The 14,505-nt window shown below is 39.1% G+C and overlaps 1 protein-coding gene across 1 annotated transcript in view; it reads right to left on the bottom strand.

Moving 5' to 3' along the window:
- Nucleotides 1–424: 424 nt before the first annotated feature.
- LOC140237287 (nardilysin-like) overlaps nt 425–14,505 on the bottom strand; it is a 33,264-nt gene continuing 19,183 nt past the window's right edge. Inside the window, exons 17-27 of the mRNA XM_072317228.1 lie at nt 13,875–13,925; nt 12,837–12,956; nt 11,747–11,949; nt 10,604–10,731; nt 9,609–9,768; nt 8,998–9,216; nt 6,279–6,331; nt 5,537–5,620; nt 3,657–3,864; nt 1,378–1,473; nt 425–706 (exon numbers count right to left, since the gene is read on the bottom strand). Coding sequence (XP_072173329.1) covers nt 440–706; nt 1,378–1,473; nt 3,657–3,864; nt 5,537–5,620; nt 6,279–6,331; nt 8,998–9,216; nt 9,609–9,768; nt 10,604–10,731; nt 11,747–11,949; nt 12,837–12,956; nt 13,875–13,925 — 1,589 coding nt within the window. The 3' untranslated portion in view covers nt 425–439. The remainder of the gene's footprint in view (nt 707–1,377; nt 1,474–3,656; nt 3,865–5,536; nt 5,621–6,278; nt 6,332–8,997; nt 9,217–9,608; nt 9,769–10,603; nt 10,732–11,746; nt 11,950–12,836; nt 12,957–13,874; nt 13,926–14,505) is intronic.

The raw sequence follows: 14,505 nt of genomic DNA, 5'->3' as shown, positions 1-14,505 counted from the left end.
TTTTGTTTGTTTGTGCATTCCTATACCCTGGTAATGGATGCTGAAAACATATACATAGTATAAATACACAATTTCATATCTCACAGGGTTTATTCAGACTACTTATGCATGACAGAATAACATTGCAATCGAGTGCAATAGTTCACTTTTGCAAAAATCATTCGGGATATGACAGCTTACACAGAAAAATGTAATTGATTTAATAATTTGAAACAAGCCAACTTTGGGACTGATTTTCGTTTACAAAATCAGAATCAAATATAGCATATATTAGTTATGATTTATTTCAATTTCAAGTGACTACTTCTAATTCACTCATACACAACAATCTACACAAGATACATATAGTATCACCACTGATTTGACATCCAACTTTCTTTCCTTCAACCTCCATTCCCCCCTCCCCCCCACCCATTAAGCAGTATTAATTACACTATCGTCAAGAATCAATTTTTGTGACTGGATACAGCATCAGCTCTTTCTTGAACGTCATTATGTCTGCTATGCACGACCCTGACACCCCCTCCTCCAATGGAACAATCCTTGACGCTGACTGTTTGGATTTTGTGTCATCCTGCATCTCAATTGGTGCATCAACCTCATCTCCGTCCTGATTGGCCAGCGTGCCTGTGATGTCGCTTGAGCCGTTCTCAATGCTCGTCTTCTGAGGCAGGTTGTTCTTCTCGCATTCACCGTATCCAATGACCTAATGAAAGGGAAGCCAGTGGGGAATATTGAACCACATGTCAACTAATACCTTTTTATGGCAGGTGGTTATACATGTGATACTGTAAAACGAGGAATGTTTGTGTGCATTTCAATTTCACAAATTTTGTGAGAGCCAAGTAAAATGCATGCTAAAAATCTTTTCTACACTATATGCATGGAATGTTAGAGGCAACTCACAAAAATTTCACGCTTCGAATTAGGCCGTCGGTTCCCATTTGCGAAAATTTTGTTCCGCAAAAATATTGTGTTTTACACTTGTACAGTAATATAAACTTACTATGACTTGTCTTACATGTGAATTTGATGACATTTTCTTCGATTCCATTTGCCTCATATTACTGGGTTTTGATGAGAATCTATTAAAAAGCCATGACAATTACCTTGTTATATATATAGGTTTCTCACTACACTAGGGTACAAAAAAAAAAGGAAGAAATATAAAGAGTTGGGACATGCAGAATCACCTCATTATAAGAGTGTTTTGTTATATTTGAGTATTTTTGGAGGTTCCATTGCAGTCAATTTGAATACAGAGTGGAAATGCGCTTTAAGTGAGACATGACTACCTAAGCATTATCTCCATATCTTGCTAAGAAAGACTGAAGGTTGCTGAATGGTGTAACATCTGATAACAGTGGGGCCACGTACCTGGACACTGAGTTTGCGGAATTTGGAGCCGCTGGGGGAGTGGTCCCTGAGATAGTCCCGCACGTCATCCAACTTGATGGATCGTAAGACGTCCACCTAGTGATGAGGAATGGACAGGAGATAGTGAGATGGATAAACGAATAGATATCAACAGCAACAACAAAAAGAGAAGATTCATGAATGAAGATAAGACTAATGCCAGGATGAGTCAACAGACCTGAAGTGTGTGCAGACACAGATATCTCTGCAATAGATGATCTAATTTTGTTTGTGTATGTGTCTGTCTAGTTCTTCTCTGACATTAGCTTTTCTCCTTTATTTTTCACTGCACTGCAGTAAAACTTCAATCTTTCAGAGTTGGCATGGCACCTAAAATGCAAGGGGTGGGGCAGAGGTCGGTTTGTAGTATTTTTATTATATTTCAGTAGCTTCAACGTTTTGATTCTTTTATTTTGATTATATGAAACAAAAACAACAATACATGTTCATGTATGAAAATGGGATAAAGCGAGCTTCGGTAATCATATGGGATAACACATGCACATGAAAGATATCCCACAGTATGTCAATTTCATGCTCGTTTTAGTCTGTGGACTTAATTAAAAGCATGCCTTGATTTAAGCTATCTTTGTGAATTTGGGCCATGGAGTTTACAAAGGGCAAAATCCACTGCATCTGTAAGATTGCAATTGCTGATCTACATTTCAACAAACATGTTGGAAAAAAGAAACCACTGGGAATCAAATCTCAAATCTGTCATCTACTTCTTTCCGGGCAGCAAAACTGCCACAAGGCTATCCATAGTTGTCAGCAGTGACAAATTGAACTTGGAACAAAAGCCCAGGTTCTGAAATTCCGACATTATCATTCTAAATAGTCCAAGGTAGACAAGGCTTGTTGAACGAAAGCAAGAGGATATTAATGGAAATGGGTGAAGATGTACTATGACAAGGTTTTTTTTTTTCTTCACATGTCGCCTTCTGTACACATGTATTTGAAAGAGGGTGACAATTGATTAAAAAACCAGAAATGTCGCTATGGCGACTGATGCCTCCGCCATAATGCATGATTCTCCCAATAGGTGTATAGTACAATGTCTTCACAATGTGTGATGACAGTTTCACATAAATGGCAAAATATTGAAATGACAGGTTTGTCAGAAATATCTTGAATGTTCACTTTCCTTGAACTGGGTTTGCTATAATTGTCTAAGAGTGCAGGTACACATATTTGGGGAATTGAGGATTTTTACTTGACTTCTGACCGTCCCTTTTATAAGTTTATGCACTGAGTAATTCTCAAGGTATGAAGAAAGAGTGTAAGTACAGTACAAAATAGTTGTTTTTTTTTTTGCATTTAAACCTGGCCTTTGACCCTTAACCTTTGACCTTCTGGCTGGAAATTTTGCAGAGAATCTCCATTAGGTAATACATGTATATATTTAGTTTTAAAACTAATAATGCAAGCATTGCATAATATACTAGTAAATGAGGGAAATAGTAAAATTTTGAGGAGTTGACCTTGACCTTTGACCCCCTGACTATTGACCCATGACCCCTAAGTTCCCTGCCAGCCAGTACATGCGTATGTACCAAGTTCCATGAAAATACATTGAACCATTTGCGAGAAAAGTGAAATTGTAACATTTTCACCTAACCTTTGACCTTTTGACCTTTGACCTTATGACATGAAACTCTCTCTGGAGAATCTTTACACAGTAGTACATGTCTACACTAAGTTTCAAGAAAATACCTTCGGGCACTGCATAGATATGGGGGAAATAGCAACATTTTTAGCATTTGACCTTGACCTTTTGACCTTTGACCTCTTGCCAATGTCACTTAAATCTACTCAACTAGTTGCCCCATCATACATCATCCTTGGACCAAGTCTGGTGAAAGCTGCTTCATCCAGTCTGGAGTTATCGCGCAAACAAATACAATTTCATGATTTGACCTTGACCTTTGACCTTTGACCTTTGGCCGATTTCACCCAAAATCTAATCAAGTAATTGCCCCATCATACTTTATACTTGGACCAAGTTTGGTAAAATTCCAGTCAATATTACTCAAGTTATCGCGTAAACGAATGCGGACGTACGTACGGACGGACGGACGGACGGACAACCCGAAAACATAATGCCTCCGGCACCACTTCGTGGCGGAGGCATAAAAATCCGCCGGAGCACATCTTCGTCCCTCTGCAATGATATTCTCTTGCTTTCAGACAAGATCCAGTTGGCCATGAGATTATAATAGATAATTAGTCCTTGCTCCTACCTTGCGATGGATGCGGTCAAATGTGTACTCCTGGTTGATGACATAGCCCCAGTTCCTGTCCGCCTCCTCATAGAGGGAGACATCCTCGCTGAGAAGGATGTTGATCAGCCCGTCCACCTGGGTGCCGAAGTCTTCCTCCGACATTGACACCAGCTGGTCGCTGAACGTCTCCAGGAAGCCGTCCATGCGCTGGTCTACAGAGCTGGCACTGTGGGGACGAGATAATAATGGAATTTTGATTTGTCTTATGGGGCAGCTATAGAAGCACCAAATGCTTGTTAGCACGGACCACAGGATGAACTGCACACCTACAAACATAGCATATGCTGTACAAGATAACACGCAATCTTGCACATAATGTAAAACCCAAAATTTTCAAATGCATCAAATTTTCGTAGAATTTTGCGAGCCATAATTTGCAAAAATAAAATGCACAGAAAAGTTCTTGTCTACTAACACTATATACATTGATTGCCAGTGACAATTTGAGAAAATTTTGTGCGGAGAAAAAGGCTGTAAGCTCTAACTGGCAAAAATTTTATGCCATGAATATTTCCTGTTTTCCAGAATTGATATGATCAAGGAATAACTCCAACTACTCCCTCCACGTCAATGAAGAACTCCCAACCATCAATACCTGGTCCCACCAAGTAGAACCCTCTATCATCAAAATTCCTTTTCTGCCAAGACACATCAAAGACTACAACGGACTACCCCAGGAGGCGGTCAATGCCAACACCATTGACACATTTGTGTCACAGGGCCTCAGTCCAGGAATACTGTAAATGTCTATATTTTTGTGCGATTAATATTTCTTGTTGAGCGGCTCAAAGACATATTCACGGGTTCTTGAATTAGAACTGCATGATTGTCAACCCATTCAAAATGTGCAGAGAAAATTATGAAGATATATTCACAGGTTTTAGAATTCGCGCTAGCCAAAAGTAGAGCAACATGCACGAAAATTAATGCACTGCAAAAATTGTGGTAGTTTTTGAACATCTGCCTTTTTTTAATACACATATATCTCATTCACTCATGTAATTGTTGTCATATATATGATTGTTTACTGTACTCATATGTGGATTGCTTATTGTTTTCTTTACTCGTTCTCTATCTTTGTTTTTCCCCAGCGCTTAGAAATATGATATCAAGTGCTTTATAAATGTTATGTATTATTATTATTATTCATATATTCTTATTATTCATCAATTCATCAGTTAGATTATTGGTTTGATTATTTCTGCAACTACAAGAACCCTTTGAAGTCAAGCTGCAATTCGGACCTCCATGAAAGTAAGAAAATAATCAGCAAGTTGATTGTGGTCCCTATCTTGGAAGGAGAAGGGGCTAGGCAATGAGGACAAAATGCCCCACCAAAGGGCACAATCTCTCCTGCCAGGGAAACTTTTTGTATACATTGTGCAACTGTACACAGCAGCCACTAGGTTTTCACTGGACCATCGCACAATGCAGTAAAGACTCTTTTCTTCCTCTGAATGTAATATAATGCGATTTTTTTTTTCTAGTCAAATCACTGAAGCATGCACACTGCAGAGACTCCAACCCCAAGCACCTTCTGATCTGGAGATTCTCCCGCCCGAAACCCCTAGCAAATGGGAGACTCCAAGTTGATGTGTGCGGAGCACGTGTATAGGGTTCTAGATGTTCTCTAGTGCTATCTAAGGCTTCTTTTTTCAACATACTATAGCAATAAGTAAGAAATCCTTTCCACCGGGAGACACAGAGCCAGGGCGGGAGAAATCAAATCTCCAGCGGGAGAACGAGAGATTTTGCAAAAATGGGTTTTCGGCGGGAGATCTCCCGTCGAAAATGGGAGAGTTGGAGTCTCTGACACTGGTGATGTCAAAACACATTACCTGAATTTGTTTGCTTGAGTGGTAACCGAGATGGTGAAACCCAAGATGCCAAACGTGTTCCTCATAGATGCATGCACACTGTACCTGCGGATTGTAAACCAGAACACAAAAGCATGTGGTAGCACCCCTTTAAAAAAAAAAAAAAAAAAAAAAAAAAAAAATATATATATATATATATATATATATATATATATATATATATATATATATATATATAAATATAAAATATGTATGACATACAAGTATTTTTTTACATAATACATAGGAATACAAAGGGTCTAACCACTTGGGCACTCCCCTCCCCACACACACCTTTTTTCTGGCACCAGAAAAATGTGGTTAATTTTTTGTTTTTGTTTTTTGTTTTTAAGCTGATGAATCCTGGAAATTTTACCAGAAAATTGCAGCTGAGGGCCTTTTTTTTTTCTTTTGTTTGTCAGTTGATGAAACCCAGAAGTGGCAGCAGAAAAGTGCAGGTATGACTTTTTTTTTTAAATTGCTTGTCAACTGATGAAACCTGGAAATGGCACTAGAAAATTTGGCTGAAATCCTTTTTTTTTTTCTTTTTTTTGCTCGTCAGCTGATGAAACCAAGAAGCGGCAATTGAGCACTCCCACTTTTGAAAACATGGCGCTGGCCCTGGAATCTGTGTGTAAAAAAACATGACTGAGCTGTAGGATCAATCAATTTGAGAAGTTTATGTTAAGGAAGGTCATGTACATGTATATCTAGTGGAGCTTACCCTAATTGCTCTTGAGTCCTCAGTATATCAAAGCAGGGCTCTTCCATTATCGTCTGACGTGTGGCAACAAAGAATAAGACATGTATAGGTAATCATGCAGAAAGACACAACAGAACATTGTTCAGACAAATTGTCAAGTTTCACATCAAGTTAGTTCAATGCACACATTTTCTGTCATGTGAACAGAGATACAAATAATGATGACAGTCACAGGGAAAACATCTATGCTGTTGCTTCAGACAACTGTGTGCAGGGCACCTTATCAACTGTTTGACGGTCTACTTAGAGATTTTTCTCACCACCACTCAGTATGTAAGCTCTTTGTTTGTGATTCAGTTGTACCTTTTGACTTTTTATATTTTCACAACACATCATGAGCTGAAGATAATGAAAACATAATGAAACTAGAAATGTCGCTACAGCGACTGGTTATACCCCCGCCAAACAACATTTCATAAGCTTTGGTCAAAACAACATTTCATAAGCTTTGGTCAAAAAGCTGAGGAAGTAGTTAAATCCGCAAGACCTTTCCTTGATCTTCTGCCATTAATATGCCGTTACCATGGCAACGTACTTTCGGGTACTGTCGAAAAATGCGTCTTGCACATCTGCAACCAAAGGCACACATCTGTACCAAGTCTCATGGAAATTGGGCAAAAACTGAGGAAGTAGTTTGCAACACAAAATTTTCCATCATTTTGGCTCATAATATGTGAGCATGTTACCATGGCAACATACTTTTTGTAACTGTCAAGAAATGTGTCATACTGACCTATATTCTAAGACAAACATTCAATATGAATTCCATGAGAATTGGAAGAACACTGATGAAGCAGTTTTGCCATGAAGCATTTTGCCCTATATTTTACCAATAACATGCCGTTACCATGGCAACGCACTTTTTGCCACTGCGGAAATATGTGTCTTGCACATTAACATATTCAGATGAACATCTGTACCTAATTTCATAAAAATTGATCAAAAACTGTGGGAGGAATTCGCGACGCAAGATTTGTACCCATTTTTGCCCATAATATGCCGTTACCATGGCAACGTACTTTTGGGTACTGTCAAAAAATATGTCTTGCACATCTACAACCCAAGGCACACATCTGTGCCAAGTTTTATGGGAATCGGTTGAAAACTGAGGAAGTAGTTCGCGACGCAAGATTTGCAACGGACCGACCGCCCGACCGACCGCCCGCCCGACCGTCCGCTGATTCCTATATACCCCCTTCAAACTTCGTTTGGCGGGGGTATAAAGAAAATCATCTTATATTTCAGTGGATAACCACAATCTAAGTTTCAAGAGTTAATCACAAAAAAAAAAATGGATTCAGTAAACCACATAAGCATACCATTCATGTCAGAATATATAAAGTAACACATACATACAAACCCTTTTGAATAACAACATTTAAAAACTAGATATATCGCTACGGCTACTGATATGCCTCCGCCATAATGCATGGTTCTCCTAATAGGTCTATAGTACAATGTCTTGACAATGTGTGATGACAGTTTCACACAATTGGCAAAATATTAAAATGACAGGTTTGACACAAATGTGCTGAATGTTCACTTTCCTAGAACTAGGTTCAATTGGATGAATGATTAAAATGTCAGAGTGCAGATATTTGGGGAACTGATGATTTTTACTTGACTTTTGACCCTTTTATAAGTTTATGCATTGAGTAATTTTCAAGGTATTGAGAAAAAGTATAATTTCAGTATCAAATGGGAAAATAGCATTATCTAAACCTGGCCTTTGACCTTTGACCTCACAGTTCCAAAGAGAATCACTGTTAGGTTGAACATGCATAAATATGTAAGTTTCATGATGATACCTTGAGTTACTTTCGAGATATGGAGGAAAAAGTGCAATTCAGCACTTTCACTTGACCTTTGACCTTTTGACCTTTGACCTTTTGGCAAGAAACTTCCCCAAAAATATATATTGGGTAATATATGCCATATATCAAGTAAAAAAAAAAAAAAAAAACCTTCAGGCATATTGCATTTTAAGGAAAGTAGTGGTATTTTGAGGAGTTGACCTTGACCTTTGACCCCCTGACCTTTGACCCATGACCCCCAACTTCCCTAGATAATCACTGCCCATCGGTACAAGCATATATACTAAGTTCCATGAAGATACCTTGAACCATTTGCGAGATATGGAGAAAAACATGAAATTTCAATTTTTTTTCACAAAATAACCTGTGACCTTTGACCTTTGACACTGTGACCCTAAAATCCACACAAAGTATTATCCCCCAAGGATATACCCTCATACCAAGTTTGATGTAAAACCACCACACGGTTCTTGAGATATCAACAAAAACAAAACGGGACGGACGGACTTACGGACGGACGTACGGACGTACGGACGGACGGACGGACGACCCGAAAACATAATGCTTCCGGCCACTTCGTTGCGGAGGCATAAAAAAAGCTAACTAAGTTAAAAATGTACACGTCATGCTTGGTTCTATGACATTTGATCGAGCAACAATTGCTCCCATGAAATATTTGCAGGTTTAGCAAAACATAGATTCTTCTACCCACAAACACAACCCTAACCCTAATCCAAATCCTCACATCAAACTAAAGCTAAAAACCCATCACGACCTTAACTCTAACCCTAACCCAAAGTCCCTGGAGAAAATAAGACCAGAGCAAGTGTCGCAGGAGCAAATGCTGTGTCACTGTCTTGCTTTACCATCAAGGCATCCAAGACGGCTAAACTCTGATATGTGCCCGGGCTGGCCTGAAAGTAGTTGGTGACCACAGAGTTGGCGTCTGAAGGGTTAAAAGCCCTCCACCTCAAGGTTTGGCATCCCTCAGGCAACCTGACCACCCGGTAGGACGGACGATTCGCCTCCGGAATTGGGCTGAAAGAAAGCTTCTCTCGCAGGTACTCCTCCAAACTAAGAACTTCCTAAAGAGTGAAATTCAAATCATATGAAACCACAAAATATTCACTGTCAGTCCTATATAGGGTATATGTCATAAAAGTATATGTGGGTATATCAACCTATACATGAACACATACCATATATTTATACATATAAATGCATCATACACCCGCACACACTCAAATACATATCTTGAAACACATATACATATATATTATGTCCTCGAATTATCAGCACACACACACACACACTCTTATAGCTAAACTGTTTAAAATTGCTCTAAAAACGTTCTTCACAGGCAGCCGTTTGAGATTTGAATATATTTGTAAGTAATTTGAGTGATAATAACACTGACACAACTGAGAGTGGCAAGGGGCAAAAATTACAGAGCAAAATGTGGAAGAGAAAAGGTCACCTTGGCTGTGCAGTTGCCCTGCACTAGCCCCTCAAAGAAGAGTCTTGACCGGAAGTCTCTGGCCATGTTGTGGACATCTACTGGGCTGACCTCTGCTACCACCTGGTCCTTGTCCATCGCTGTCCACTTCACTTCCTGTAAGATGGCCAGTCTGAGGTCTCTGACCATAGAAAAGGACTGACACTGTGAAATACAGAACTGAAAATATTCTAACACAACCCTAGTATAATGAGAATGAGTGCAATGTGGAATGCATTCCATAGTTTCTGCACTGTATAACTTTTGTACTAACCTTCAAAATTGGACAAAAATCACATTTTTAAAACCTACAAATTGTACTTTCTGGACTTTTGCAAACACATAAGAAAAATTTGACTCTATATGCCATCATTTTCTGCCTATTCAAGGGGCAGTCTATGACTTTTCTTTATACAGTTACTCTAAAAATGGAAGTACCAGTAGAAGGACTGGAATTGCTTCATGGTTGGCACTCCATCTTATAATGAGGGATCATATCCAATATCTTGTCTAGTTTGAGAGGGCTCCCCTAAAAGTGGTGTCAGTCCTGACCGGCGAAAATAAGTCCGTGTGATACCTAGAACATGGGTATGACATTAACTGATGCATAATCACATTACCATTAGGTTTCCCCGGTAACACATAGGCAACACTGCAGAACAGCGAAACAGTTCCACATGTGTTTCTGGCTAATTTAGCAAAGTTACTTATGTTTTATTTGTGTCTTTGGCAAAATAATCCTGTTGAGACTTCAGATTCCATAATCATGTCTGATGGGATACTTATGACTCCATGAATGCCCAACGTAATCGCACTAATAGTTTTAGAGTATGTTTAAGAAGCATGACTATTAAAGTTCAAGTGGGTTGCAGTTTCAATCATACAGTGAAAACAACACATTACAGATTAGGTGCATAGAATTTTTAAAACAGGCTTCAAGCTAGAGCATGTTTCACACCAAAAGGTGAGAACTGTACCTGCAGACTTTGGCAGGTTTCAGGATGAAATTGTGATACGAGTTCTTGAGATTCTCTTTGACTGCCGCAAACATGTCCTCCGAGAAGGAAAAGCCGATGATGGCATCTACGATGGTTTCAAATAGCAGCTGGAGGAGACAGAAAGATAGAAATGATGTCCACCCTGGTCATTATACTCCTCAAAGTATCTGACAACATTGGCAACCTCCAGTAATCATTTTCTTACCAATGCAGCAGCTAGGCATTGTTAGGTCGGGGCAAGCTTATGCATTTTGTTGCTTTGAAAACGAAAGGTAATTTTCCAAATTCATGAAAATCTTCCGTCGAGGTGTTTTCATTGCAACTGATTTACGTTGATGTAGGGCAATTTGTCAATCAGTTGCAATGAAAGGTAATTTGTATCCATGTACACATGAGCTAACTCTGAACTGCCTTCCTGCTGGTATATTAGCTCACGTCAATGTACCTTTAAAAGCCGTCCACTGTCAGTATGAAACATCCTCAATGTGTGTGTGTGTGTGTGTGTGTGTGTGTGTGTGTAAAGACTGGCTGAATCTAGAACTCCAGCTGCATTTGTTTTTGTTCTGTTTTTTCCTTGTAGATGCATGCTGACAATGATAAACTTTTTTCTTGTATAAAGTAAAATTCTAGACAGCAACTTGCCCATATTCTGAAGTAGAAAGCAACAGTGCTTTCAGAAACTTTAATCAAGCCATTATTTTTTTCTGCATATATGAAACAAATATTTCCAGTAAAAAAAGAAATTATATATGAACAAAAGTATCATTTAGCTACATTGACATGCAATTTTTTCTCTACAATTATCTTGCATTAAAAGCACTTGAACTTCATTGAACAAAAATGTTCAATCAAATTTTTAAGATGTGAGAATACAAGTACCAAAACTCAATAATTGTACATCATGGTACGAAGACAAGTCATAGTAATGGTACAATGTACTCTTGTCAAAATCCCCAGTCAACTACTTTGCTTGGCTGATAGCAAAAAAAAAAAAAAGAGTGTAACTGCAAAACATGTAGACAACAAATACTGAGCTGTATGCAGCCAAATAGGTAAATTGGGTAGCCATGATCCACTGTTTGATTGTAATCTATGAAGGAACACGCTGCAGTCAATTCTTACTGGTAGTTTCTGATCAAAGCCGTACAGCTTGATCTCCAGTCCCGTCTCTAGCGCCTTGAGGGAGTAGCCCAGCTCGGCAGCCTCGGCCTCGTATGCCGTCTCAGTCAGCTGGTGCTCCAGCAGGTTCATGAAGAGGTCAAAGGTCACAGCGTGGTGAGGGGACTGGTTCACCAGCGGGGTCATCAGGTGGAAGCACATGGATGCTATAAGTGATAAGTCATTTTGAGGTTTGTGAAGCTTGGTATTAGTTAATATATGGAACACATTTGAGGAATTGCAGAGCAACATAGTCAACATGAGGGTCATATTACAATACCCAAGCTTCTAGAAGGTACTTTTTTTGCATGTATAAACTAGAAAGAAACTTACACAAATGCATGAGGAAAAGAGATGAACAAACTGATTAACACTGAATTACAGATTGGGCATCTCTACACGCTTTGCAGTTTTTGGATTCTTGTTTGTTTGGTGTTCTTTTTTACCAACATTAATTGAGACCATCTTTCCACAAATACTAAGGGATAAGAACAGCATCAGCAATGTATTAATCAGCAGTGGTAGTAGAAGCAGAGGTAGTAGAAGCAGAGGTAGTAGAATTAATAGAAGAAAGAAAGTGGGAGACCAATGGTTATGATAACAGTGACAATGATAACGAAAATTATATTCAGTCACATATCAAAAATTTTGAAAGCCTATGCTGAGTAGAAGACAAATTGCTGTTGCTGCTTTTTTCTGAAACTAACTGCAAGATCAAATTAATTAATGGTACACTCTCTCTTCAGCTCACACATATTGGGAGGTATGGAGAAGACTTTGAATAATTTGCAAATCACCGAACAACAAATTGTTAAAGACAGCATCAATTCCACACAGACAGCCGAGGTGCACCCAATATTCACAAGCAACAATTGCTGCCCCCACCCCAAAATAAAGGATCTTCTGTGACCGGTGTTCTTGCCTAGATATCAATGTACACATAAATCAGTCAGAAATTTGAGAAATGAATGGCACACAGTTGAACTTATGTCAACTTCTTTAAAATTTTCCATGACAAGCGATACCACTTTTGACAAGATACCAGTGTCCGTACCTCTCGGCGTCTTGAACTTGGTGTCCCGTCGGTACCACAGCCGGCTGCACTCTGTCTGCAGGATGCATGATGGGTAATCTGTGTCCGGCCTGTCTGCTTCCTTCAGGTCAAACTTGGTGGCTGTGAATCAGAGAGAAAGTACAATGTACACGTACTGTAAAACCAGAACACTTGTGGCATGAAACTTTTGTGAAATGGAGCCAAGGGCCTATTTCGCTGCATGCAAATTTTGCGAATTGCCACTGACATTCAATGCACGGTGTAGACAAAACTATTCACATGCATTTTACTTTCTCGAATCTTTGCTCTTCGCAAAATTTGTGAAAGCTTCATGCCTGCGAAAATTTCTGGTTTCACCGTACACCCAGAGGCACTACAACAATGAACATCACACCACCGACCACTGGACTACTGACACCACATTGTTTTGGGTAAACCACTTTTCTTTTCTTTTTTCACAAGTTGTAATCGTGCTTGGAATGAGTTGCTGGTGTATGGAGTCAACTGTTGTACACTTGTTGCCAGCAAATTCCAATCCACATCAAGTCTTAGAAACTATTTTTTTGCAGTTTGATGATGTATCTTTTTATTTCAATTTCATAACATCACAGCTCAGTCTTATTCTATGCTCACTAAATCAAGAATACATTCTCTGACATTGCGACCGAAATAAACACTTTGTTTCTCTTGCTCTCTCTCTCTCTCTCTCTCCCAACAGACAAATAGACAGACAGACAGACAGACAGACAGACACACATATACTGTAAAACTGGAAATACTTGCAGCATGAAACTTTTGCGACTTGGTGACTGGCATTCAATGCATTGTGTATAGACAAAAACTATCGCTTGCATTTCAATTTCATAAATCTTGGCTCCTCCTGAAATTCATGAAAATTTCATGCACACAAAAATGTCTGGTTGTACAAACACAAGCACAGAAACATAATACTGTAGTACTGTGAAGATAAATAAAAGGCAATCATCACCTATGTGCAAAGAGGAGTTACTGGGACAGAATAAGAGACAAGCAACTCACCAATAAACCTGTTTGGTGTTGGAAGATGGAGGGCGGGGTTTAGGTCTGCATCTGGAATCAAAAGAGAATATTTGAAAGATGCACTGCAGCAGATAAGACATCTGGAATAAATTTCAAACCAGCATGAACTGTTCTCAATCCTCAATCACTTGCAAAACATTCAGAAAGAATCATGGCTGTCAAATTAGTCTCTCATCATCAGTTACAATTTGGCATGCCATCAAAAATGCCTCTCTACTGCTTTCACTGCACTTTACCTAGATGGCTTCAGAAACATCTGTCCCCCAAAAATCTGTGTGAAGCTCTTTGTACTTGAGCTGGGAAACTATTAACCCGTTGAAGACGAGTTTCGAATATGCTCGGGCAGGCATCTATGGGAAATGCGTGTTGTAGCAATATCAGCCTGTCCTCAACAGGTTAATGGCACACCAAGCGTCAATGCATTAACCATAACAAAACAACCTACCTTAAACTTCTGCAAGTGACACTGGTCGAAAGCATACGGCACGCCAGGAATGACAGTGTATAACTTGATAAACTATACCACAGTTCAGTTTTGAAGAATATCATATTAACAGTTTTCGTACTTAATATTATTGAGTGCAAAAAAACTCATCCATCTGTGATTTTT

The sequence above is a fragment of the Diadema setosum genome, chromosome 13 (assembly GCF_964275005.1).
Source record: "Diadema setosum chromosome 13, eeDiaSeto1, whole genome shotgun sequence".
NCBI lineage: Eukaryota > Metazoa > Echinodermata > Echinoidea > Diadematoida > Diadematidae > Diadema > Diadema setosum.
Note: the sequence above shows the minus strand (reverse complement) of the source record. Positions and strands in the feature narration are given on the sequence as shown.